The sequence below is a fragment of the Dipodomys spectabilis genome, unplaced genomic scaffold (genome assembly GCF_019054845.1).
Source record: "Dipodomys spectabilis isolate Male_0828 unplaced genomic scaffold, ASM1905484v1 ptg000018l, whole genome shotgun sequence".
Classification (NCBI taxonomy): Eukaryota; Metazoa; Chordata; class Mammalia; order Rodentia; family Heteromyidae; genus Dipodomys; species Dipodomys spectabilis.
The window spans coordinates 7871277-7897040 of record NW_024870695.1 but is presented as its reverse complement, the minus strand read 5'-3'; the positions used below and the strand labels follow the sequence as shown (position 1 = coordinate 7897040).

Below are 25764 nucleotides of genomic sequence, written 5' to 3'. Positions count from 1 at the left end.
TCTTATATCCACTTAGTCTCTAAAAATACAGAAGTAGAGGTGTGTGTCCAATAGCTGAGTGCTATCCTTGAGCAAAAAAGTTAAAGGACAGTGCTAGGTCCTGAGTTCAAGCCCTAGTACCAACACACATACAACCCAATACAAAAATGGGCTGAGGTGTGGTTCAAGTGGAAGAGCTCCTGCTTAGAAAGTGTTTGAGTGTAATCCCAGAACTGCCACACACACAAAAAATCAGTCCAGGAGTGGCGGCACATGTCTACCTAGAAGGGTGAGGTAGAAGAACCGTAAGTTCAAGACCATCTTGGGTGACTTAGAAAGATGTTATCTTAAACTAAAAGAGGGGGAAGAGTTCAATCAGGAATAGTCAGTTTTAATCACAATGTGAAAGTATTCATTTATAATGGAAGCTAGTCATGTCTTTGATCCAACTCCTTCCCAAGATTTTTTGTGTCTGTGTGTGGGTCATGGGGCTTGAACTCTGGGCCTGGGTGCTGTCCCTAGCCTCTTCAGCTCAAGGTGAGCACTCTACCACTTGAGCCACAGTGCCACTTCCAGTTTTCTGGTGGTTAATTGGAGATAAGAGTTTCCTGGACTTTTCTGCCCAGGCTGGCTTTGAACGGCTATCCTCAGATCTCAGTTTCCTGAGTATCCTTCCCAATATTAAATGCATACTCATCCTGGCATTGTAGAAGGAGGTCTTGGATTTTATTTTTATTTTTGCTGGTCGTGGGGCCTGAACTCTGGGCCTGGGTGCTGTCCCTCAGCTTTTCAGCTGAAGGTTAGTGCTCTACCACTTGAGCCACAGTGCCACTTCCAGCTTTTTCTGCTTATGTAGGGCTGAGGAATCGAACCCAGGGCCTCATGCATACAAGGCAAGCACTCTACCACTGAGGCACCTTCCTAGCCCCAGGTCTTGGAGTTTTTCCCAGGTCTTGGAGTTTTTGTTCTTTACTCTCTTCTTGGATAACACAACCGTGGTCTGTTAGGGCAATCTGGTATCAGGATTCTCATTTTTATTTCCAGAACTTCTAAGTATTTATGGACTTGGGAGTTCTTTACTGTTTCCTCTCTATATAATTATGTAAAGTTTCAAAACTGTTCAAAGACACATCTACACTATACCTCCTTTGCCATTGTGACCTTTTCTTCAGTATCATGTTGAAAGTGGAACTACTTTCTTAGGCTCGAGGTCTCTATCTATGGCCTGGATACAATTTCAGATACTTTTGAGGCGTTTTTTGTTTCTTTTTTTATTCAGTAGTACTGAGATTTGAACTCAAGGATTATCCCCTTGCAAGGAAGGTACTCTACCACTTGAGCCACTCCTCTAGGCCAGAGGCATTATTTCTCAGCTGGAATTTGTTGATGTTGTTTTTGTGGGGATTGAACTCAGGGCTTCTTTTTTTTTAATTTGATGATAATGTGATTTGAAATCAAAGCCTTGAATTTAAATGCTTGCTAAGCAGGCACTCTACCACTTGAGTCATTCCCCAGCCTGTGGTATTATTACTAATCTCACTTTACAGATAAGAAAACTGAAGCATGAAGAGAATGAGTAACTTGCCCAAGGTAAGAAAGGTAATAAAAAGGTAAACATGAGACAAGTCTCCTTCATCTTAATTTAAAAGTTTGTCTAAGGGATGTACCTAAGAGAGGAATTGTGAATTGTAGGACAGGAAACTATGCAGTTTTTTAAGAAAATGCCTCGTTATTTCTAGAGGACCAATATACATTCTCTTCAGCAATTATAAGAGCTACTATTGACCTGCAACCCTTCTAAACATGTCAGTCCAGAAGCTACACAATGGTATCCCATTGTAATTTCAGTCTTAACTTGCCTGATTATTATTGAGTTAAGTATCTTTTAATTTTCTTTTCCTTGAAATTTTCTTGTTGTCTTCAATATAATTCAAATGATCAACTCTTTATTATTTTATGATTTAAAATTTTGAGGTCTTATGTAAGGTCATATCCCAGTGACATAAAAATACTCTCCCCGGGGGCTGAAGGCATGGTTCATTTGGTAGAGCACTAGTCAGTGAGCAAAAAACATCAGGTACCAAGTTTGAGTTCCAGTTTCTAACCAAAAACAAAAACAAAAATGAAACAAAACAAAACAAAATACTCTCCTTGTTAAAGTATCTTCCTATTTTTGATCAATTTATCTGATGATTCTTTTGAATTTTCTACCTAGTCAATATTCTATGTGCAAGATACTAATGGTTTTGCTGTGTTCTAATCCTTATGTTTGGGGCTTTTTTTTATGTGTGTGTGTGTGTGTGTGTGTGTGTGTACACGTGCATGCTTGCGTGAGCGCACTCACGGGCACTGGTACTTGAACTCAGAACTTCATGCTCTTACTTGTCTTTTTTACTCACAACTGGAGCCATGCCTCCAGTTCTGATTAACTGGAGTTAAAAGTCTCATAGATTGGTCTGCCTGAGCTGGCCTTAAACCTCAATCCTCAGCTCTTAGCTTCCTGATCAGCTAAAATTATAGATGTAAGCTATCAGCACTAGGCTTAATCCTTAGGTTTTCAACTAACTCAATGATTGATTTTTATCTTACTGTACTGTTTAGGACCTTTGGTGCACTGTTCAATAGAGGCAGGGATCCTGACTTTGAAGGAAATTCTAAGATGTACTCATTAAAAGTAATATATAAGTTGTACCTAAGTTTTCTTTCTGAGTTCAATAATTTTTCCTCTCCCTTGCTAAGAGCTCTTTATCATGAAAGGATGTTGAATGTCATCAATGTTTGCATGTGTGTGTTCTGATTTGTTGAGATGATTGTATGTTCTTTTCTTTCTTTTTTTTTTTTTTGGGTCCGGTCGTGGGCTCTGAACTCTGGGCCTGGGCGCTGTCCCTCAGCTCTTCAGCTCAAGGCTAGTGCTCTACCACTTGAGTCACAGCACCACTTCCGGCTTTTTTCTTTCTGCTTATGTGGTGCTGAGGAATCGAACCCAGGGCCTCATGCATGCAAGGCAAGCGCTCTACCACTGAGCCACCTTCCCAGCCCTGTATGTTTTTTTTCATTTTAACTCAATATAAAATTTTAGTCAGGACTTCTTCAAAAGGCAGAGCCTGGAACAAGACTTAGGTTAATGGACTGATGCTTCTGGGAAGCAGATGGTGAAGGACAAGGAGAAGAAGGCAGGGAAGAAGGAGAAGGCTGCTAAAAGGAATGGGTCCGAATTGTCACTGTAAGTAAAGGGTGTCAGTAGTGCTGGGGTCTCTGGCAGGCCTGTAGGATGCCTCTCAAAGCTGCTCACTGGGAAGAAGGTGGCTGGAACAGGTCCACTAGATGCGGTCCTCTGTTTTTTGTTTTTGTTTTTATTTTGTTGTTGTTGTTGTTTTAGGGTTTGAACTCTGAGCCTGGGTGCTGTCCCTGAGCTCTTCAGCTCAAAGCAAATGCTCTACCACTTGAGCCACAGCACCACTTCCAGTTTTCTGGTGGTTAATTGGAAATAAGAGTTTCACGGAGTATTTTCCTGCCCGGGCTGTCTTTGAACCGTGATCCTCAGATCTCAGCCTCCTGAGTAGCTAGGATTACAGGTGTGAGCCACCGGTGCTTGGCTTCAATCCTCTCTTTTCATCTTACTTCTTCCACACATCTGGGAGACACAGGCAGATAATTAGCTCCTAAAGCATCACAGTGACCCTGAGTCAAGAGTTCAGAGAATTCTGGGATTAGAATCTAAGCTTATACACAGCAAAGCCATCCTTTATCTGTTCAGCTGGTATGAGAGAAGGGCACTGTGATTTAGAACCCTGTGTCTGTATTTCCATTCATAGACTTTACTTTCACTGTTTGGATCACAACTTAGATGTGGTGTCTTATATAGTTCATGTGTTTGTTGAGGCAAGATCCAAATATGTAACACAATCTGACTTCAAATTTGCCATCCTCTTACCTCTGCCTCCTGAATGACAGTATCTAGGTATTTCCAACCATGTCCAATTTGGTTTGTTTGTTTGTAAGTTTTTTTTGTTTGTTTGTTTGGTGCTGGTCCTGGGCTCAAACTCAGGGCCTGCGAGCTTTTTTGCTCAAGGCTAGCTCTCTACCACTTGAACCACAGCTCTACTTTTGGCTTTTTTGGTGTTAAATTGGAGGTAAAAGTCTCATGGACCATCCTGCCTAGACTGGCTTCAAACCCTAATCCTCAGATCTTCACCTCCTGAGTAGGCATGAGTCACCAGTACCCAGCCATGTCCAAGTTATTTATGTTTCATATTTTATATACTGACAGATTTGATTTGCTAGTATTTTACTTATAATTTTTGCATTTCATGAGATTGGCTTTAGTGCCCTCGTTTATCCTGTACTTGTCTTATTAGGAGTACCTTTCCTGGTGCTTTTTTTTTTCCATTAGGAGAAAGAGCTTTATTAAAATTAGATTTATTGCTACTGAAACTTTTGTTCAGCTACCTAAATCTGGCATATTCTTTGTGGGAGGATTTTAGATTACCAACTCAATGTCTAAGAACCATTCAGGCATTTTTAGTTCCTAAGTCTGATAAGTTAGGCTTTCTGAACTTTGTTCTACTCTGTTCCATATTTCATGGCATACATTATTTATGGTATTTCTTTGTTTTTATTTTTAATTATAGTAACATATGTAAAAATTCTATTTATTACTTTTTAAATAAAACATGTTCACATTGTTTTGTAACCAATCTCCAGAACCAGTCTCACAAAATTGAATGTACACATTAAGTAACAACTCCCATTTCCTTCTTTAGCCACCCATTTGGATTTCCCATTTCCCTTGACAGCCATCATCACACTACTTTCTGTTTCTATTCTTTCTTTCTTTTTTCTTGTTTTCATGTGTGTGTGTGTGTGTGTGTGTGTGTGTCTCCTGGGGCTTGAACTTAGGGCCTGGGCACTGTCCCTGAGCTACTTTTACTCAAACATAGTGCTCTACCATTTGAGCCACAGCTCCACTTCTGGCTTTTTGTGTGTGTGTGTGCTTTGATATAAAGAGTTTCATGGATTTTCCTGCCTGGGCTGCCTTGAACCACAATCCTCAGATCTCAGCCTTCTGAGTAGCTAGGATTACAGATATGAGCCACCAGTGCCTGGCTGATTTTCTTTTCTTTTTTCCTTTTTCTTTTTGCCAGTCCTGGGGCTTGAACTCAGGGCCTATGCACATCCCTGAGCTTCTTTTGCTCAGGGCTAGCACTCTACCACTTTAGCCACAGTACCACTTCTGGCTTTTGTGTTTATGTGGTACTGAGGAATTGAACCCAGGGCTTCATGTATGTGAGGCAAGCACTCTACCACTAAGCCATATTCCCAGCCCTGATTTTCCTTTTAATATTGTAGTTTGATTCCATTTTTGTTTCCACTGGTTTATTTTTCTCTTCTTTTTGTTTATGCCAATACTGAGGCTTGAACTCAGGACCTCACACTTTGCTTGGCATTTTTGCCCAAGGCTGGAGCTCTGTCATTTGAACCATGCCTCCACTTCCAGCTTTTCACTGATTAATTAGAGAATAGAGTCTCATGGAATTGTTTGTCCAGGCTGGCTTCAAATTTTGACCTTCCAATTTCAGCTTCCTGAGTAGCTAGATTATAGGCATGAGCTACCAGCACCAGGCTTGTACCTTCTTTGTTGTTATTTATAAATAGGTCATACTAGAGACTTGTCCAGAATTTTCCTCTAGCCTCTGCTATCCTGTCTTTTCTTCCTGAGGCTCTCTAGGGGCTCAAGCTCCTAATAAACCATCCTCACCCCTATTCTGATGGGTTTTGAGCCAATTACTCAGAGTGACTTCATTCTTCCCTAGAGATGTGACCTTGGGCATGTTACTTAACCTTTGTATGCCTTGATTTCCCCATCTGTAAGATAAGAATAGCAACAATACAGTCAGAGTGCTGTTACTATTTGTAGTGCTGATAAGGATGGCCAGCCTGTACTAAGCATAGCCAGGTGTACACAGGTCCATATCTGTCAATATATACTATTATATATATATACATATATATACTAAAGTAGTATACTATACTGTAATAGTATACTATAGTCGTCCTCTAAGATGACAGTGGACCTAGAAAGTTCTATGTCACCCAGTGCATTCCTCACATTTGTTGTGGTGTTGGTGTAAACAAACCCACAGTGCTGCCAGTTATATAGAAGTAGAGCACAGCCAGGTGTCTGTGGCTCATACTGTAATCTAAGCTACTCAGGAGGCTGAGATCTGAGGATCATGGTTCGAAGCCAGCTGGGGCAGGAAAGTTCATGAAACTCTAACTCCAGTTAACCACCAGAAAACTGGAAATGGAGTTGTGGCTCAAAGTGGAAGAGCACTAGCCTTGAGCAAAAAATCCTTAGGAATAGCATGTAAGTCCTGAGTTCAAGTCCCATAATAAACCAAAAAAAAAAAAAGAAAGAAAGAAAAAAGAAAAGAAAAAGAAAAAGAAGAGGTCATAAAGCTGTACTGCACACCTTAAGTGAATTCAACACTCATCCTGTGTGGGTGTATAACCATGAATCACCTAATGACAAAGGTCCTTAGAATGTCTCCCCACATTAAGCAGAGTAGAACACACATTGCTGTTTTACTATTGTCACTTCCCTTTGCCACCAAGTCTCCAAGCCACAGTTCCTATCCCTCTCCTCAGCTTTCTAGACCTAGGGCCACCCCCTTAGCTGCCAGCCTGTGGCCCTTTGCCAGCCCCAGGTGAGATCAGTCTCCATAAACTCCTCCACTTTGGCCTCCTGTCTGCTGAACCCCAGCCTTACTCCTTCCTCTCTGAATCATTTCAAAGCCAGCAGTCCCCTCCAGGGACTTCCCTGGATCCAGGCTGACAATGACAGCACTGGACATTTGTGCACAGCCTTAAGCAGAGAGGGAAGGGCAAGACCTCCCTGCATCCTCCCAACCCAGGAACAGAGCTGGCTCTCACCCGCCAAAACTGGAGCCTCCCTTTGGACAAGCTCCTGCTGAGATCTCCTTGAGGAAGCACAAGGGGTCAGCTCCTGTGCCACCCAGACTCAAGGGATCTGGGGCAGACTAGGAAGAGTCAAGACAAGACATGTGCTAAAGGCTTTCCTGCCCATCAAAGTCCATTCTCTTGCCGGTGAGCTGCTTCTATAGATTCCTGAACTGGCTAGGAATTCTTCTTAGAAACAGATGCAGGCCCTCAGGCTTTCACCCTTCCAGATCAGAGGGCAAGAGTGAGAACACTGATGGCTAGTCCCTCGCAGTGGGCCTGGGTCTAGGGATAGATTAAAGCCAGGCTGGCCTCTGCTTTCCTGGGCCTGGGGCTTGGGCATTTCAGTGGATATCGCTACCTAAGGCCCTGGGCCTTAGAGACTCACTGCCTTAGCTGTAAGGCAGGGCCAAGTTTTGGCTGGGAACCAAGCAGGACATTATGGTATATGAAGATGTATGCTAGGCTATACCAGAAGAGTCGAGTTTCTGCCCAGGATCCCTTAGACAAGCTTGGATCTTGTGACTCTATGGTGACTCCATGGCCTATTATCTTCCCAGCGGGATCCCCAACTTGTGTCCTGTGGGGTTTGGGGTTCCCCATATTGATACCTTGGAAGTGTCATTGTGTCCTGTGTACACATAGCACACAGGGATCTCGCATACACATGCTTCATTACACTCATTCATGAGTGAGCTTGCCCACACATGTGCGCCCATGGCTAGTCTGGCCCCTGCCTGGGCTGTGCTCCTTCTTATCAGCTGCTTCCCAGTTTCCTCTGCCTGGATTCTTGGGGGCATGAAGGCCTGTGCACGTGGCTTCCCGACCTCACATAATGAGAGGAAATGCAGTCATCAGCTCACAGGAGGGATTTCAGGCTGTGATTCCAGCCACTGCTCCCTAACTTGTGCTGCTGATCATCCCCCTCCAGGAGCCCCTGGCTGTTCCCCAGGACCCAGTGGAGCCCACCCGAGATGTCTGTTTTTGGCTTCTGGAGCCTGCTCACAGCTCTTCTCATCCTGCTCTGCTGCCTAGGTAAGCCAGATGCTCAGATCCCCGCATGTGGCCATCTAGGTGTGGTCCTGTCTGTTGGACACCAGGCAGGACATGCCCCAGAGCTTCAGAGAATAGTGGTGTATCAGAATGAATGGTAAGGGGTAGGAGGAAACTCAAAAGGTAAAGGGACACAAGGGCCTAAGGGAAGATGAGAGGGTGTGCCATTTAGAAAAGGCCTAGGGGATAGCAGAGGATATTGCTTGGTCAAAACGAAAATGAAATCCCTTTTAGTGGGTAAAAGGGATTGGGGAGAAAAGGCCATCATGAGCTTTGAGCAGTCTGCCACATGCTTTCAGGACTTTTTTACTGACTATTCATGGCTTCTCAATCAAAAGGGAGACTAGACTCCTTGATGGGTAAGGAAACTGAGGCTCACATAGAGAAGCACATAGCCCCAGGCTTTGCAGCCTTGGTGAACTCACCATACACCCGGGAACTCTGGATTCAAATCCAGATCTGTCTACTTACTAAACCTTCTACCTGCTTTTTGTTGCTGGGGTCAGGGGAGAGGGACTGGGGATTGAACTCAGAGCCTCACCTTTGTAGACAAGCATTCTACCACTTGACCTTCCTACCCTTTCCCCAGCCCTTTTTGCTTCTTAATTTGTTTTCAGATTGGTCTTATGCTTCTGATTCTCTAACCTTCACCTCTCAAGTAACTGGGATTCCGGTTGTGCACCACGATGCTCTCTTGCTACTTCCCTCCTATAGACCACTGTCTGAAGGCTGAACAGGCCATGCTGAGGGAAGTGTGGGGGGGAGGAGCCTAGGACACCAGCTGAGCCTAGCTGGTTGGGGACCCAGCCCCTTCCCGGTCTTCAGATAGTGGAGGTGGACACTGAGGACTCAGACACCCTCTGAATGTCTGTTTTGTCTGGGACTTTGTGGTATGAAACCTGGGCCTTGCCTTCTAGAAGTTCCAAAATGTCTAAAGGAGCATGAACATACAACAGGATGTTCTGAAAGTAGTTCATTACCTTTCTGTCCCCATTTCCCCTGCTTTCCTCCTCATTGCTTACCATTACTCACCTTGATCCTGTTGCTCCCAACATACCAAGCATGCTTCCAATGGAGGCTCTTTGCATTGGCTCTATCCTTCACCTGGAAGGCCTCACCCAACACCTTTGTCATTGTCCAAATGCACCATCTCTCAGTGAGGCCTTCTCTGACCACAGTTTAAAGTGGTGTCCCCTCCCTACCCACTTCTCCAGCATTTCCCTTTCCTGAGGTTCATGTCCTCCCAACATGCCAGATGTTCTGCTTGATCTTTGTCATTGTCTCTCTTCCTGGCCTGGCATAGTGCCAGAATCTGACAAATGCTTAAAATGCATTTATGGAAGAAAGGAAAGGAGGGGAAGAAGGACTAACCTAGAACCATAGCCCAGAGCTCACGTCCATTCTCAGAGGGGCCTTCTTCAAAGAGGAGGGCATGTTTGGCTGGGCCTTGAGAGAGGTGGAAGGTGAGTTTGAGGGATTTGGTTCTAGAGCTGATAGGTAGAGGGGCTGGAGGAAGGCACAGCCAGGGACAGGGAGAGGTTTCGGGGCAGCCTCGTGGGTGTAGCCCTGAGGCCTAGGTCTGACACAGGGAAAGGTGCAGAGGGTCAGGCCATGGCCTTTCTTCTCGGGCCCATGGCCCTTGATTCCAACTGCTGGTGGGAGAGAACTGTGCTGGCAGGCAGTGAGCTGCTTCCTGGCATTTCTGTCTTCCAGGGTCCGGTGGACAGGCATTTGAGGTATACATGTGGCCAGAGAAGCTGGCAGTTGAGATCAAAGGGTCTACGGAAGTCAACTGCAGCACCAGCTGCCCCCAGCCTGATAGGGGAGGGCTGGAGACGTTCCTGAAAAAGAGTGCCATAGAGGACCACCACCCTCAGTGGCAGCGGTTCTTGATCTCCGACGTCTCCCAGGACACAGTGCTCTACTGCCATTTCACCTGTGCTGGAAAGCAGAAGTTCAGGAATCTCAGCGTCAGCGTGTACCGTGAGTGGCTGGGTGCGGGGGCCTTCCTTTCCTGGGTCTACAGAATGTTCCAGAAACTGCTCTGTTATGGCTCCCTGGGATCCTGGGTATGAGAATAGGCCAGTGAGCTCAGAATCTGCCCACCTCCTTGATTGGACTCTTTGAATGCGCTGGCATCTCAGAAGCACTCCACTCAAGTTTTGAAGTCACTGGAACCAAGGTTTATACAGATCCAAAAGTCCTTTCCCAACACAGGGTTGCTAGTGCTCCTTGCACAGCTCAGCTGCCAAATACCTTACATCTATGACAAGCGGTGGGGGGACATCATGAGAACTGGGCTTTCTCTAGAGCTTTTTATTTTACGAGGGGAAAAGCTGAGGTGTCATATGGTGTTCTTATCTTCTCCTGAAAACACATGGTGAACACACACACACACACACACACACACACACACACACACACGCTCCTATGACACAATTCTCTCAACACTTTGGCTCCAAGGCTGAGGCCCTCCCCATCATCAACATCAAGGGCTCAAATGTCTAGAAAGATGTGCTGATTATTATATGGGGTAGGTGTGGGGAAGGGAAAATCTAGAGTACCAGCACAGGCCCTGTTTGGTAGGTAAGGAAACATGGGGTTGGGAAGGTGGCTCAGTGGTAGAGTGCTTGCCTTGCATGCAAGAGGCTCTGGGTTCAATTCCTTGGCACCACATAAACAGAAAAAGCTGGAAGTGGTGCAGTGGCTTAAGTGGTAGAGCACTAGTCTTGAGCTGAAATGCTGAGGGACAGTGCCCAGGCCCAGAGTTCAAGCCCCATGATGGACAAAAAAAAAAAAAAAAAAGGAACATGATGGTCATGAACTTGACCTTGGAGAAGCAAGACAGGTCTGACTCTAGTCCCTACCTTCTCCTCCTCCTCCTCCTCCTCCTCCTCCTCCTCCTCCTCCTCCTCCTCCTCCTCCTTTGCTTTTGTCAGTCATGGGGCTTGATTTCTGGGCCTGGGTGCTGTCCCTGAGCTCTTCAGTTCAAAGCGAGCGCTCTCAGTGCCACTTCCGGTTTTCTGGTGCTTAATTGGACATAAGAGTCTCACGGACTTTCATGCCTGGGGTGGCTTTGAACCGTGATCCTCAGATCTCCTGTGTAGCTAGGATTATAGGCATGAGCCACCAGTGCACAGCTCCCAACTTCTAAGTAAGAAATTTCACAATCAATTCCTTAAGGATCTCATTTCAATGAGCTCTCCCTTCCAAGTCTCTCTCAACATAATAATAATAGCTTTAATGTTTGACATCTGTATTTAATATCCAGAGAGGAAGGAGGCAGATTCAAACTTTTATATCTTTCCAATTGGCTGTACAATTTCTGAACGTCCTCTTTGTCAACTCTTAATTACCTCATTCTTGCCTAATCTCCAAATTTCATCCATAAAACTACCACATAGCTGGGCACCAGTGGCTCCTGCCTGTAATCCTAGCTACTCAGGAGGCTGAGATCTGAGGATCGAGGTTCAAAGCCAGCCTGGGCAGGAAAGTCCACCAGAAAACTGGAAGTGCAGCTCAAGTGGTAGAGCACTAGCCTTGAATTGAAGAGCTGAAGGACAGCGCTCAGGCCCAGAATTCAAGCTCCGCAACCACCAAACAACAACAACAAAACACTACCACATAATACACTGTGTGGTACTGCATACTGAAATCCTTCCTACTTCTCTCTACACGACAGCAGATTAGGCCCCTCACCCTTAAGTCTATCTAGGGACTTGAAATATTAAGAGATGGCCCTGGCCAGACCACACCTCTCTCCTTTGTCTCTTGCAGAGCGTCCCACACAGGTCACGCTGAAGCTGAAGCCCTCGAGGGTAGGGGTGGGCAAAAACTTCACCATCGAGTGCACGGTGCCAGAGGTGAAGCCCCTCCAGAGCCTCACCCTCACCCTGTTCCATGGCAAGGATATCCTTCAGAACCAGACCTTCAGTGGTGCAGTGCCTGCCTCCCAAGAGGCCACCACCACCTTCAACAGCACAGCTCAGAGAGAGGATGGCCTCCTGAACTTCTCCTGCCAGGCTGAGCTGGATCTGAGGTCTCTTGGTGGGAGCCTCTTCCAGAGTATCTCGGAGCCACAGACCCTTGAGGTCTATGGTAAGAGCCACCATGGCCACCTTCGGGAGGCAGACAAATCCAAATTCTCATTTTCACATGGGCGGGGAGTATACACTCAATCTTAAGACCTTATTCCCCTTCATCTTCAGTTCTTTAGGACCCATTGTTCTAGAAGTCAAGAGAACTCCACTAGTTCTCGACCTTTTCTTTTTTTTAATCAGTTGTGGGGCTTGAACTCTGGGCCTGGGCACTGTCCCTGAGCTCATTAGCTCAGAGCTAGCGCTGTACCACTTGGAACCACAGTGCCACTTAAGGTTTTCTGGTGGTTTATTGGAGGTGAGAGTCTCATGGGCTTTCCTTCCCAGGCTAGCTTTGAACTGTGATCCTCAGATCTCAGACTCCTGAGTAGCTAGGATTACAGGCGTGAGCCACTAGCACCTGGCTAAGTTCTCAACATTCTTGAGCCACATGGTGTTGATCAAGGCCGCCTGCTGTTTTTGGCCTTGGCGCCTCTCTTAATAAGGTTGGCCTGCCTGCTCTCTGACATCCCCAGGGCTCTGCTGTTCATGACTGTGTGGACCAAAATGTTCTGTGTCAGCTGGGAGTTTCCCTGAAGCTCACTGGGATCTGCCTGAGGATGGGCTTCACCTGGATTGTGCCAAATCCATTCCATGGTGGCCAGCCACTATATATTAGTCTTTGGGGATGCTGGCAGAGGGACATCTGCCAGGCCTGGTTGGTGGGGTCACTTTTCTTCTAGCGAGGTGGTCTTCTACAATGCCAGAATGATCAGGGGGTGACAGGTGGACACCCAGGATCTTGGCACCTGATGACTTGTGTTCTTTCCCAGGGCCTGTGCAGGACAACCAGATGGTCATCATCATCACCGTCGTGTCAGTTCTGTTGTTTTTGTTTGTGACATCTGTCCTGCTCTGCTTTGTTTTGGGCCAGCATTTGCATCAGCAGCGGACAGGTACCTATGGGGTGCTAGCTGCCTGGAGGCGGCTGCCCCGGGCCTTCCGGGCACACCCTGTATGACCCGCTTAGCCACTAGCACGGTAATACTGGAACTCAGCATGACTTCAGCCCTGGTTGAAGGACTGTGACAGCAGCACATGACTTTGGGGACACTCTTTTCTAGCCTAAATACAGACCCGTGGACATAACCCTGTGTTCTCCATGTCTGTTCCTGGCATGTAGAAGGCACCAGATGTGGCCTTCTCTCCCTCAGTATCTCCCTCGGTCTCCTTCCTGCTCCTTCACAATGGTTTCCAGAGCCCAAGTCTGCCCTGAGCAGCCCCTCACTGACCAGTCCAGGCCCCGGAGGACCACTTCACTAGGAGTGACTGATTCCTACTATGGGGGGACCATCCCCAGTGGGCTTTGGTCCAGAGGGCACTCAGGGACCTCAAGCCATTCCTAGGAGCACTACAGAGCCCTGACTCCCTTTCTGTTAGCAGTTGGCTCCCTGGGGTGAAGGCATCACTCTAAGTCCAGCTCAAGGGTCCAGAAGGACTCTGTTTAGCCAGCCATTAAAGAAGCCTTAACCTCCTGGGAGAAAGGAGGAGTCCCTTCATTTCATACTCCATTATTAAGCCAAAAGGTGACTCTACAGCCTTTATTGTCTCAGAGACAGAAGTGGAGGGCAGAGGTAGGCCGGGGCTCTGGTCCAGGCAGACAACAGTGGGACCACATGGGTCTCACACAGCTTCTTGGCCCTAGACAGGGCTTGCAGGAGCAGACACTGGGTCAAGATGGCAGTGGGATGGATGGAAGGGGCCTGATCCACTGGGAGAGGGCTCAGCAGGGAAGAAGGACTGAGGTGTAGGTACAGAGTTAGCAGACAGAGAGAGCTGTGGAGGACTCCAGGATTATTGAGGCCGATAAGGACCTGGTGAGCATCCTCTTCATGGCAGGCTCTCGGCATCATAGTAGTCTAAGGAGACAGCATCTCATCTACCCTCCCTCCTGCCTCAGGAGCCACCTCGAACTCCCATGGACCCTGCTGAAGGGTACAGGACAGTGCCCACAGCAGCAACAGAACACATTCCCTTCCCACCTCCCCGCAGGGCCCATGGCCCTCCTGCCTCCTGCTCTACTCCCAGGTCTGGCTCCACTGCCTTCCCACCAGGCACCCTACCTGAAGCTGGGAGTACATCTGCACCCACAGTCTCTGTGGCACTGGGAGGAGGAGGTGGGGGCACATCTCTCCTGAGGTGGGAGAAGGAGAAGAAAGACCCCTTTAGAGGCCCTGGGGTACCCTCAAGGGTTTTAGCCACAAGCCCCTGCCAGTTCTTTTAGCCCAGCCCTGGCCCCAGAGCGGGAAGAAGCAGGCAGTGCCCAGATTCCTCCCAGCCTTACTTACATCCTTCTTTGCCCAGAGCCAGGAGGCAGGTGCTGAATCCTAGCTGCATCCTGCCTGTGAGGACGGCTTGGAGGAGGGGACAGGGGAGGGGCTGGCCAGGGTGACGGGGGGCTCAGGGGAGACATGAGCCAAGGCAGGTAGTGGTGGTGGAACACCAAAGGCCCTTCCTCTTGGGTGTCCATCTGCTCCTCCCATTCTTCGCATTGTCCCTCCTGGTAGACCTGAGCATGAGCAAAGGCTGAGAGGAAGATGGTGACTCTCCCTGCCCCATTCCTCCATCTCCCAGCTCAGATATGTGTTATCACTATACACAAGCAAATGTGCATTCACTATACATGAGCAAGGCACTTTGGAGATGCTTATTCCTTACTTTGTAGGTGGGAAAACTGGGGCTCCAAGAAGTTGAACAACTTGCTTAAGACCTTGCAGCTAATAAGCAGCAGAGCCTAGGCTGGGGGATATGGTGAATGGTAGAGCACTTGCCAAGCAAGTGCTAAGGCCCTGAGTTCAAACCCCAGGACTGTCATAAATAAATAAGTGGTAGAGCAAGTGTGACCTAAGAGCTGGGATAGGGAATCTTCTGAGATGCCCCTGCCCTTCAGTGATGGGGGTCCTCACCCCGGGGTCTCCTGGGACCTGGGAGGAGGAGCCCCAGCAGTTCCTCAGGGTCTCCTTCTGTTTGGTCTTCCACTGACCCCTTGAACCTTCCTTCTCCATCCAGCCCTCACTCTTCCCAACCTCTCAGGACACCCATTGGTGGCAAAAGAGGCTGGGCCTTCCTGTGGCCTCCTTCTAGTGCTTTCCTCTATTCGCACTCCTGACTGTTACCACTGTCTATCAGAAGCATCCTTCAAACCCTCAACCCAGGATTAAAATTCCACCTAGTTCGCAAGGGCTGCTTGGAAGGCCACCAGGAGCTCTCTTCCAAGGACCCTTCCCCATCCCTCCTGTGGGCATGAACACTACGTCCTCCCTTGTGCCTGTCATACTTATTCATGTATTCATTCACTTGCTCAACAAGTATCATTGAAGTCTCTGGTGCCTAAGGTCCAATGGTAGCTGCTCTCCTGGGGTCCAGAAATCTTGAAGGGAACTTTGGGGGTTGAAGATCCCTCCTTTCCTGAAGGCCATAGCAAAGGGATTTACCCAGAGAGGTAGACACTGGCTTCCTGTTCCTCGATGCCCAGAACTTTTCCACTAGTAGGGGACCCTAGTAAGATCTCCACTCGGGGCCCACACCCCTACGCACCTGTGGGCCAGGCAAGTCTGGCTTTGGGCTCAGTGCCTCCGCTACCAGGCGACTCAGCAGCAGCTGGTGCATTTGTGCGTTCTGCAGCATCATCAGCTCCAGCAGGTCTACAGACCCGGGGTTCAGCAAGCATGTCCGGGATTCAGCATGTTGACCTGTGTTTCTCCAGCCAGCCACAACTGCCTGCCCCCACCCCTGCACCCCAGTCACTCCCATGCAGAGCTCCCAGGCCCCAAAAGTGGGAGGAGGAGTATATGAGACAGTGCACAGGGCAGAGAGGGAAAGGAAGGGTGACCCCCCAAATCTCACCTTCCTTCACACGGCTGGGCTGCGGGGGCATGGGTGGAACCCACGGGAGGGGCTGCAGGATGGTCACCCAGGGCTGGGGATCATGAGCCAAGAAACTTAGCCCAGCCACATGGGAAAAGCCTGGAGTACATTGTGCAAACCCCAACACACCCTTCCGGCGCCTCTCCTTCCCCAGGGCCTCCTCTTTTCCTGTTCCAGCTTCTTTCTTTCAATTCAGGGATTGAAGGAATCTCTTTTCTCATCCTCTTCCTACATGCTGTTCAGAATCCAGCCCCTCCGCTCCAAGGTACCCCAGTAAAGGCAGCCTCTGCTTCCTGGCTCAGTGCACTTACCGTCGGGGCTGCACTCTGTGGCAGGGTGCTATAGTTTCTGCTGTCCCCAGACGCCATGGTCTGTTCCTGTGAGTCCTGGTTACCCGGGTAACACAAGTGACAGAGCTCCTCCCAGCGTGCCTGGGCCTGTCCAGGTGCCTGGGCCACAACCCAAATTCCCACCGGAACCCAAGATCTGACTCCACCCCTCCCCCAGCTCCTCTTCCATGCACCTCCCCTGAACTGGGGCTCTCTAGGCTTCCCGCTTTACTGTATTCCTCCCTGTACCTGGAGCCCTTGCACACCCCCAGTACTGCACCTGTGGGAACTTTTCCTTGAGTAAACAAGTGAGTGAGTAGGCGAGTAGGCTTCATTTCCAGGTCCCAGAGCCCAAACTCAGCGGTTGAGTTCAGTAGCAACAGAGAATGTTTATAGGAGCAGGCTGGGGGTGCTGGGCAGGTGACTGAGGAAGACCCAGCATCTGCTCCCCGTCACTCTGTCATTCAGGAGAGAGGCATCCTGAGGACAGGGTGGTTTCTGGGCAAGACCAGAAAACAAACACTGGCCAAATTCACAGGAAAGGGAGGGACTTTGGCCCAAACACAGTATCTTCCTCCCTATGGCTCTTTATTCCCTGCTTCCAGGCCAACGTGAGCCTTGAAACCCCACCCCCACCAAGGCAGCTGATCATTAGTGTCCCCAGATCTCCCCTAGGTTACCGAGGCATGCATTCTTCTGACAGGAAGTTAGCAAGGTCTCCTTTGCTAAAGAACAGGTGAGAGGGGAGATCTATTTCGGCAGCTGCAACCATCGGCTGAGAGCAGCAGTCAAGGAAAATCCTGACAGGAAGCTGGGATTAGCACCCAGGGAGTCGCCTGGCCCCTACCTTTCACTTAACTTCTTTTCAGCACAGTTGGAATCCAGACCCAGAAGGACCATTGCCATCTCCCCCCTTGGCTCTCTAGTTCTGCCTCCAGGAGAGAAAGCTGTGAGCAATGCTTTAGCCAAATCACTTCAACACAAGCTAAGATATGGATTCTATGGTCACAGGCCCTGGCTGAGTGGAACATCCCCCCTCCCCCTCTCATGCCAGAGAGAGAGAGAGAGAAAAAAACCAGCCATGGAGATTGCCATAGACAAACCTTGAGCAGGAAAGGCCCCGTGCATGCAAAGGTCCATCGGAATACTGGACAGCATCCTTCTGGATTCCAGCACTGAGACGTTGTGAAAACACAGAGAGAAGAAGTACAGAGCATGCAGTCTCCAGGAGGTGAGACAGGGAGGGATAATGGGGCCGGAGGTGTAGCTCAAGGGAGCATAGTGGAAGGAAAGAAGGAAGGAATAAAAAGGAAAGCAAGGAAGAAGGAAGGGAGGGAGGAAGGAAGAAATAAGGATATGAATGAATGAATAAAGATACATTTGGTTCCGAGAAATGAAATACTGAAATAGACACTGAAGAAAATTCATCTGGGCATAATACAGCCAACAAATTCAACCAAAAGAGGGAGGGAGGGAGGGAAAGAAGGAAGGAAGAATATCTCTATCATGGGGAAGCAGGTAAAGATACAAGAAAGGTGGTCCTTGAACAATACCAAGCAGCACAGGAGTGGAGACAGTCCGGGCTGTTTACATCTAGGCAGAGGCACAGTACAGGAGTGAACAAGGCCTTTGATGACCTGGTAGATATACCTGTCTTCTCCACAATGCTGGCAGAGCCAACCCAGGTCAGACTAGAATGCCAATATGGACCATAGGTATCACCAGGTGGATGATGAAGAGCCATGGGTGGTTTTGAGCAAGAGAGAAATAAGGGGGGGGATGGGCATATTTAGGAAATGGGCATATATTTACTTATATCAACCACAATTGGAAATAATGTCTCCTAGGGACACAGCTTCCCACTGGAATAGTCATTTTGACATAGAATATCTTTTTTGTGTGTATACTGATTCTGGGACTTGAACTTATGGCCTTGTACTCTCACTTAGCTTTTTCTCTCAAGCCTGAGCCATAACTCCATTTCTGGCTTTCTTTTTCTTTTTCTTATCTCACTTCTGGCTTTTTGCTGGTTAAATGGGGATAAAAGAGTCTTTTGGATTTATTTGCTCAGACTAGCTTCAAACTGTAATCCTCAGATCTCAGCTTCTTGAGTAGCTAGGATTATAAGCATGAGCCACTGACACCCAGCTGGTATAGAATATCTATAAAAATAACTTTATCTATGTGGAAAGGTATCTAAAGGATTGAATGGAAAAATCTGTAGGCATAGTTAGTTCTTGCTTTTTAAATTTCTTTTAGTGATTTCCTTTTCCTTTGACTATCTCTATTTAAAATCCTTCTAACTACAGACTCACTTGGACAGCTTTTTTTTTTTTTTTGCCAGTCCTGGGGCTTGAACTCAGGGCCTGGGCACTGTCCCTGAGCTGCTTGTGCTGAAAGCTAGCACTCTACCACTTGAGCCACAGCACCACTTCTGGCTTTTTCTGTTTATGTAGTACTGAGGAATCGAACCCAGGGCTTCATGCATGCAAGGCAAGCACTCTACCACTAAGCCACATTCTCAGCCCTGATCAATCTTTTCTAAAGATCAATCTGATTGGTAAGATTTTAATTTTTAATTCACATGTATAGAGAATGTAGTTTAGTGAAGCTGCATGTGCTTAGCAAGCGAGAAGAAACCCTTAGCCCATTGTCCAGCATCAGAGAGATGGAGATGGGGATGGGGGGAGAGAAAGAGAAAAAGAGGAAGGGAGGGAGGGGGAGGGGAGAGATCCAACTGCAGAGAAGCTGTTAACTCCTCCCCCGCTCCCCCCCATAGTCTTCTGCAGTTGGTCTCCACACTTACCTGACTCCACATTTTCTGCCTACAGATGAGACAGGTCAGAAGGCCCAGGATGACTGTTCTTCCCAGTGGAACAACATTGAAGTGTCTTTTATACAGATTCTCAGGTGCACGCCATGGGCTTATGCTTTAGTCACTCTGAATGGAAGTTGCTCACTCCTGAACTCACACCTGGTTGGCCGTCTCCTTCTCTTTCCTCTTCCTCACTCTCACACAGTGCTCCCTGGATCTCTTTCCACACAAAATCATGTGCTCCCTAACCCTTTCCTCAGGATCTGCTTTGGAAGTTTTTTCTACAAAGATATAGTCCAACTTTCTCTACTTTCTGCCCCTCCCTCCCCCAAAAAAGTATAACCTCATGAATAAAAAGATATATTTGATTCAGAGAAATTAAATACTGAAATAGACTGAAGAAAATTCATCTGGGCACAATATAGCCAACAGATTCAACCAAAGCAAAGCTGGAGGCAGGGAAGTCAGCAAGAAGGTGGGACACACACACACACACACACACACACACACACACATTAAGACCAAGTGTAGTGGTACGCATCTGCCATTCCAGCACTCAGGAGGCAAAGGCAGGAGCATCTCAAGTTTGAGGCCACCTTTGGCTTCACAGGGATTTTTAGTCCAACCTGAGCTGCATAGCAAGACCTTGTCTCAAACAAAACAAAACAAAACAAAAACTCTGCATATGCGCACTATGCAAAACTTGTACTTCGGGTATAAGGCTGAGGTAAAAATGATCTGAGTAGCCATGTCCAATTGGAATTCTTTCTTCAAGGAAATCAACCATTTGAAGAAGGAAAGCACACATTAAAGTCTATCTGAGTTCTTGCTTATTCTTCTCCCTTTTGGTGCCAATATTGGAGCTTGAACTCAGGGCCTAGGTGTTCTTCCTTAGCTTTTTTGCTCAAGTATGGTGCTCTACCACTTGAGCCACAGCTCTACATCTGGCTTTTTCTTGGTCGGTCGTGGGGCCTGAGCTCTGGGCCTGGACACTGTCCCTCAGCTCTTCAGTTCAAGGCTAGCACTCTACCACTTGAGCCACAGAGCCACGTCTGGCTTTTTCTGCTTATATGGTGCTAAGGAATCAAACCCAGGGCCTCATACATGCAAGGCAAACACTCTACCACTGAGCCACCTTCCCAGCCCCTCTATGTGTGGCTTTTTTGGAAGCTAATTGGAAATAAGAGTCTCACAGACTTTCCTGTGAGGCTGGCTTTGAACCCTAATCCTCAGATCTTAGCTTCCTGAGTTGCTAGGATTATAGGCATGAGCCACCAGCTCCCAGCTATCCATGTTCTTTCATTTGTAGAGCTAACAGCAGACCAGCAGAGCAGAGCAGGCAACTTGCTGCTTACTTCTTGCATAGTATTATGTTCTTTCAGACATTGGACACTCCACCTACTTCCTTTACTTTTTTCCCCCTCCCACTCAGCAGGAAGTCTTGCTTGCATCTTTTTATTTTGCTTTGTTTGGTGTATGTGTGTGTGTTTGTGTGTGTGTGTGTGTGTGTGTGTGTGTGTGTGTCCCAGACAATTTGTACTGAAATTCAGTATCCCAAGACATCTTGTGCTCCCTATTGCCTATTTCTGGGAATAAGCTAAAAATGGAAACAATTTCTACTCAAATGTGTTCCTCACGGTGTTATTTTTAAGAGTGAAAACTGAACACTACCCAATGTCCAATAATAGGGGAATGATTGAGTAAAAGAAGGTAATTCACTCAAAGAAAGGTTATATGGTCATTAAATACCACGGGACTGGGAAGATTAGCTACCTCCATGGAGAAGAAAAGCCCCTTTCTATGAATCTGGGTGGCGATTTCAATGCTTCATTTTTGGCACGGAGTAGGAAATATCATTGAGAGAGTAATCAAGCCATTAGTCCTTTTCTTAGGCACAGTTCCTAAAGAGGCAAAACTGGAAGGAGTTAGACTATGAAGGTGGAAGAAAAGGAATTAAATACTGCTCTTCAGAATTCTGTGACTGACAAATGCTGTGTGGGAAAGAAGAAACCTTTAGGCTTTGCTTATTTTTTCCTTCCTCCTTTTTTTTTTTGTCTGCTGTAGAGCCTGAACTCTGGGCCTGGGTACTGTCCCTCAGCTCTTCAGCTCAAGGTTAGCACTCTACCACTTGAGCCACAGCGCTACTTCCAGCTTTTTCTGTTTATGTGGGGCTGAGGAATCGAACTCAGGGCCTCATGCATGCAAGGCAAGCAGTCTACCACTGAGCCACCTTTCTAGCCCCTTCCTTCCTTCTTTCTTTCCTATTTTTTTGTTAGTCATGGGGGCTTAAACTCAAGACCTGGCACTGTCCCTGAGCTTTTGTGCTCAAGACTAACATTCTACTGCTTCGGGCCACAGCTCTACTTCTGGTTTCATTTTCTGGTGGTTAATTGGAGATAAGAGTCTCATGGATTTTCCTTTCCCAGGCTGGCTTCAAACCATCACTCTCAGATCTCAGTCTCCTGAGTAGCCAAGATTTCAGGTGTGAGCCACCAGCACCCAGCTATGTTAGACATATTCTGGAGAAGGAATTCTATCTGCCTGCTAGAAGCTCTACAGTATTGCGACAAATTATGGTCATCCACATGAAGTAGGGAACAAAAATTTTGTCCAAAAAGTATGAACCATCTGATCCTTCAGGAAGGGCTCCATGGAAACAGACTTGACTACAAAAAACTGGGCAGTGTGCTGGGAACACAGGGCCCAGGGTTGAGGGCAACTATTCACCAAGTCCCTGAGCCACAAAGGAAGCTCCGCTCAGAACTTAGCTTGTGGGAACACCAGGATCTGAGCTGCCAAAAAAAATAAAAAAGATGATGGCAAAGCTAGTCCCACATGAGTAAGGCTGACTGCTTTGAGGAAAATGGAAAAGTATGTCAGGCACTGGTGTCTCATGCCTGTAATCATAGCTACTTAGGAGGCTGAGATCTGAGGATTGCAGTTGGAAACTTCCAGAGCAGGAAAATCCATGAGACTTATCTCTAATTAACTACCAGAAAATTGAAAGTGGAGCTGTGGCTCCAAGTGGTAGAACACTAACCTTGAGCAAAGAAGTTCCAGGAAAGCTCCCAGGTCCTGAGTTTAAGCCCCACTATCAACGGGAAAAAGAGAGGAGTCGGGAGAAAAGGAGAGATGTGGGGAGGGAGAAGTACCAGGTTCTCAAAGCCTTACCTCCTGCGGACCCTTGAACCCATGCCTGAGGATGACCGGTGAGATGGGACATTATACAACTGCTCCACTAGGGGTCGCCATACTCCGAGACTAGAAGTGGGGAAGTGGGGGGGGGGGGGGGGGGAGTGGCTAAACCAAGCCTAGCTCTGAGGGACAGATGTCTCTCTTGGCAATGGGGGATGGTAGAGAAGGGGGTGGAGAAATGCTCCCTTGAGACAGCTAAGTGGTCTAGCCCAGCTGGGTGTATGGGGAGGTGTGCAGACAGGCATTCACTTCAAACAAATCTATTAATTTCCATAGGCAGCCCTGGGTTCACCCAAACAGGACCATGTATATGGGTACAGTGGCTCATGTGTATGAGAATATAAAAGTACATCTGCACGAGTGTCACGTGGAAACACATGTGACAGGCCCAGGGAGCTCACATCCATCATCCTACCTACTTAGAAGGCCAAGATCTGAGGATTGAGTTTCGGAGCCAGCCTGGGCAGAAAAGTCCATAAGACTCATCTCCAATTAACTACCAAAAAGCTGGAAATGGAGGTATGGCTCAAGTGGTAGAGAACCAGCCTTGAGTGAAAAAGTCAAGTTAGAGTATGAGGCCCTGAGTTCAAGCCCCAGAACTGGTACCACACACACACACACACACACACACACACACACACACACACACACACACCTGTGTCCATGACGTGGCATTTGTGTCCATCTGAGCATGAGTGTGTAGGGAGCCTCTGGCCGTAGGGTATATACACAAGCCACACTTGTACACACTTACCTCAATGCGAGCTGGGAGCATGTCCTATATGTCTGAGTTGAAGGTATGTATGTGGATGCGTGTGACGGTGGAAATGTGTGTGGATGGGGTGATATATGTATGTAGCTGAGCTTGTAGAACTGTTGGTGTGTGGAAAACTCACACAAGAATGTGCACCAGAGTTGACTGTGTGAATTTGTGATCCAACCTGGGCTATGGGCATAAGAATTGAGTGTGTAGATGGATTCAAGTGTGTGAAAATGAGCCTGTGTGTTAGAGTGGGAAGAGGATGGGGGAGGGGGAAGTTGTGTATGTATGTGTGATGAGTGTGAATGGTGTGGATGGGTAAGTGTGAACAAGTGCATGTGAACAGGCAAGTGTGCACAGTCAGTCACTTGTGGGCCAGGAGCCCTGGTATTCCCAGGCCAGGGCAGTGTGGCCGAGGCTCCCACCTGAAGATTGGCCCAGTCCTCAGGTTTCACTCATGACATCAGCAGGCAGCTGTCCCTGCCGGCCTGGCCCGGCCCCCCTGGCCAAGTCCCCCAGAGCTCGAGCTCCAGCCCCAGCCTGAGGTGGGCACAGCGCTCCAGGCTCCTCAGCCACCGCTCTGCTTCTGTCTGAGGGTGAGTACTGTGCCCCTCTGCCCCACAGGGCACCCCCAAGGCCAAGCCAAGCTGGCTTGGCTCTGAGGAAGTCACCACTTTGCTCTGGCACCACTGACCTCTTGCCCACACCAGGCTGCCTGTGCCCAGGGCTTCGCTCTGCCTGGCTGCCCTGTTGGGTCTCCTTCTGCTCTCTCCCTTTCTTGTTCCCATACTTGCCTTTCTGTCCTGTCCTCGGTCCCCTCTGCCCCTGGTTGGTTGGTTGGTTGGCTGTTTTTACCTTTAGTAACTGTCCTCACTCTGGTCACAAATGGCCTCAAGACGAAAGCTTGGCTCTGAACAGGCACACTGTGACCCAAGGGACAGGGATCAGGCTGTTGTTGCTTCAGGAGGGGGGACGGTGGGGGAACAAGAAAGATACTCCCTGGCCAGCCTGTGTGTGGCTCAGAGGCAGGGTGGAGGTGGCTGGTGGGGGGTGGCGGTGCCTCCTTTGCGCTCCTGAAACAGGAGGCTGTGAGATCCCAGCTAAGGACATCCCAGGCTACCACTGGCCCAGGCTCTGCCCAGTGCCCCTCTCTCCTCCAGCCTGGGAAGGGGAGGGGGGGCCACAGGAGTGACCCCTCACTTAAAAGAGGAAGATGAGGGGACCTAGAACCAGAGGGCTGATCTTGAGGGGAAGTAAATGAGACCACAGAACTCAAGGCTTCTAGGAGGTCCCTGAGGGGACTCAGAATAACACATGGGGGCCCAAGTATAGGACCAGAAGAACACCCCTCTAACCTCCCTGCTGGCAGGGGTGGAGGCAAGACACTGGGAGGTGCTGGCTGCTACAGAAAGCAGAGTAGAGTGAGTAGAGTTGGGGGACCGCAGTGCTGGAACAGAAGTGTGGTTGGGTGGGGCAGACATGTTGTTGCCTATCAAAGGGGCCACTTGTTTAAAGGGTTGAGAAAGCCCAGTCAAGAGGGTCCTGCGGTGGGGCAGGGCTATCAAAAGCCTCCTAAGAATGCTCACAAATTTGTGGGAGACCCCAGTTCTCTTCCCACTCCATAAGCCTGACCCATGCATGCCCTGAATCCAACTATCTCTCCTCCTGCTGGGGCGTGAGGTCAGGGCAGAGGGACTGGCCATGTCTGAGTACTCAGGAGTATGCCCTCCAGGCAAGGACCTTAGCTATGTCCCCACCTGCCCACACCTCTGGTAGCAGAGGCTGGGGAAGGTTAGGGACCAAATTAATCTTGGTGGCCCATGCACAGACTGGGCAGGTGCTGGTGTGGAGAGGAGGAAGGGCTGAGGCAGGCTGCCTCCATCTGTGGTGGAGGCCATGGCTCTCTCCTAGGGCTGGGCTTGGCTAAGCAGAAGCAGAGACTGGAGCCAGGTATTTAGGGGAAGGGAAGGAGGCCAGAGAAAGCTAGTTCTTCTGGGATCTTCTAGATTCTTCTAGCATCATTCACCCTCAAATTCTCTGCCCCTGGCCACCTGTGTGACCTAGGGTCACCACTCTAGTATTTAGAGTCGCATCATCTATTGGCTAGGCATACCCAAGGGCCTTTGAACCTGCTAGGTCAGACAGGTCATTCAGGTGAGGAAAAGCCAGGTCATCCAAGGGCCTGCGCAGCTACCAGGCCATGCGGGTCACAGGCTTTAGGCCCTGCCTCTGGGTGCCTTAGCAGCTCACCCCCATCTCTACCTCAGGCACCCCTCAAGGATTGTGCTGGAAGCCAGACGCTGGTGGCTCACACCTATAATCCTAGCTACTCGGGAGGCTGAGATCTGAAGATCATGGTTTGAAGCCAGCCTGGGCAAGAGAGGCCATAAGATTCTTTTTTTTTTTTTTGGTCGGTCATGGGGCTTGAACTCGGGGTCTGGGCACTGTCTCTGCACTCTTTAGCTCAAGGTGAGCGCTCTACCACTTGAGCCACAGCGCCACTTTCAGTTTTCTAGTGGTTTATTGGAGATAAGAGTCTCAAGGACTTTCCTGCCCGGGCTGGCTTTGAACCTCGATCCTCAGATCTCAGCCTCCTGAGTAGCTAGGATTACAGGTGTGAGCCACCGGCACCCGGCTCCATAAGATTCTTATCTCCAACAAACTACTCAG

The 25764-nt window shown here is 48.4% G+C and overlaps 2 protein-coding genes across 2 annotated transcripts; one reads left to right on the top strand and one right to left on the bottom strand.

The window, feature by feature from the left end:
- Positions 1-7651: 7651 nt before the first annotated feature.
- On the top strand, positions 7652-13213 carry LOC122103509 (intercellular adhesion molecule 2-like). The gene is made up of 4 exons (XM_042674120.1): positions 7652-7974; positions 9706-9975; positions 11770-12090; positions 12902-13213. Exons 1-4 carry the CDS (start codon positions 7914-7916, stop codon positions 13087-13089), a joined length of 840 nt encoding a protein of 279 aa, XP_042530054.1. The 5' UTR covers positions 7652-7913; the 3' UTR covers positions 13090-13213.
- A 686-nt stretch (positions 13214-13899) lies between these two features.
- On the bottom strand, positions 13900-16373 carry LOC122103472 (proline-rich protein 29-like). The gene is made up of 6 exons (XM_042674071.1): positions 16307-16373; positions 15975-16047; positions 15666-15772; positions 14417-14637; positions 14192-14262; positions 13900-13987 (listed from the first exon to the last, which is right to left on the bottom strand). Exons 1-6 carry the CDS (start codon positions 16361-16363, stop codon positions 13959-13961), a joined length of 558 nt encoding a protein of 185 aa, XP_042530005.1. The 5' UTR covers positions 16364-16373; the 3' UTR covers positions 13900-13958.
- Positions 16374-25764: the final 9391 nt, after the last annotated feature.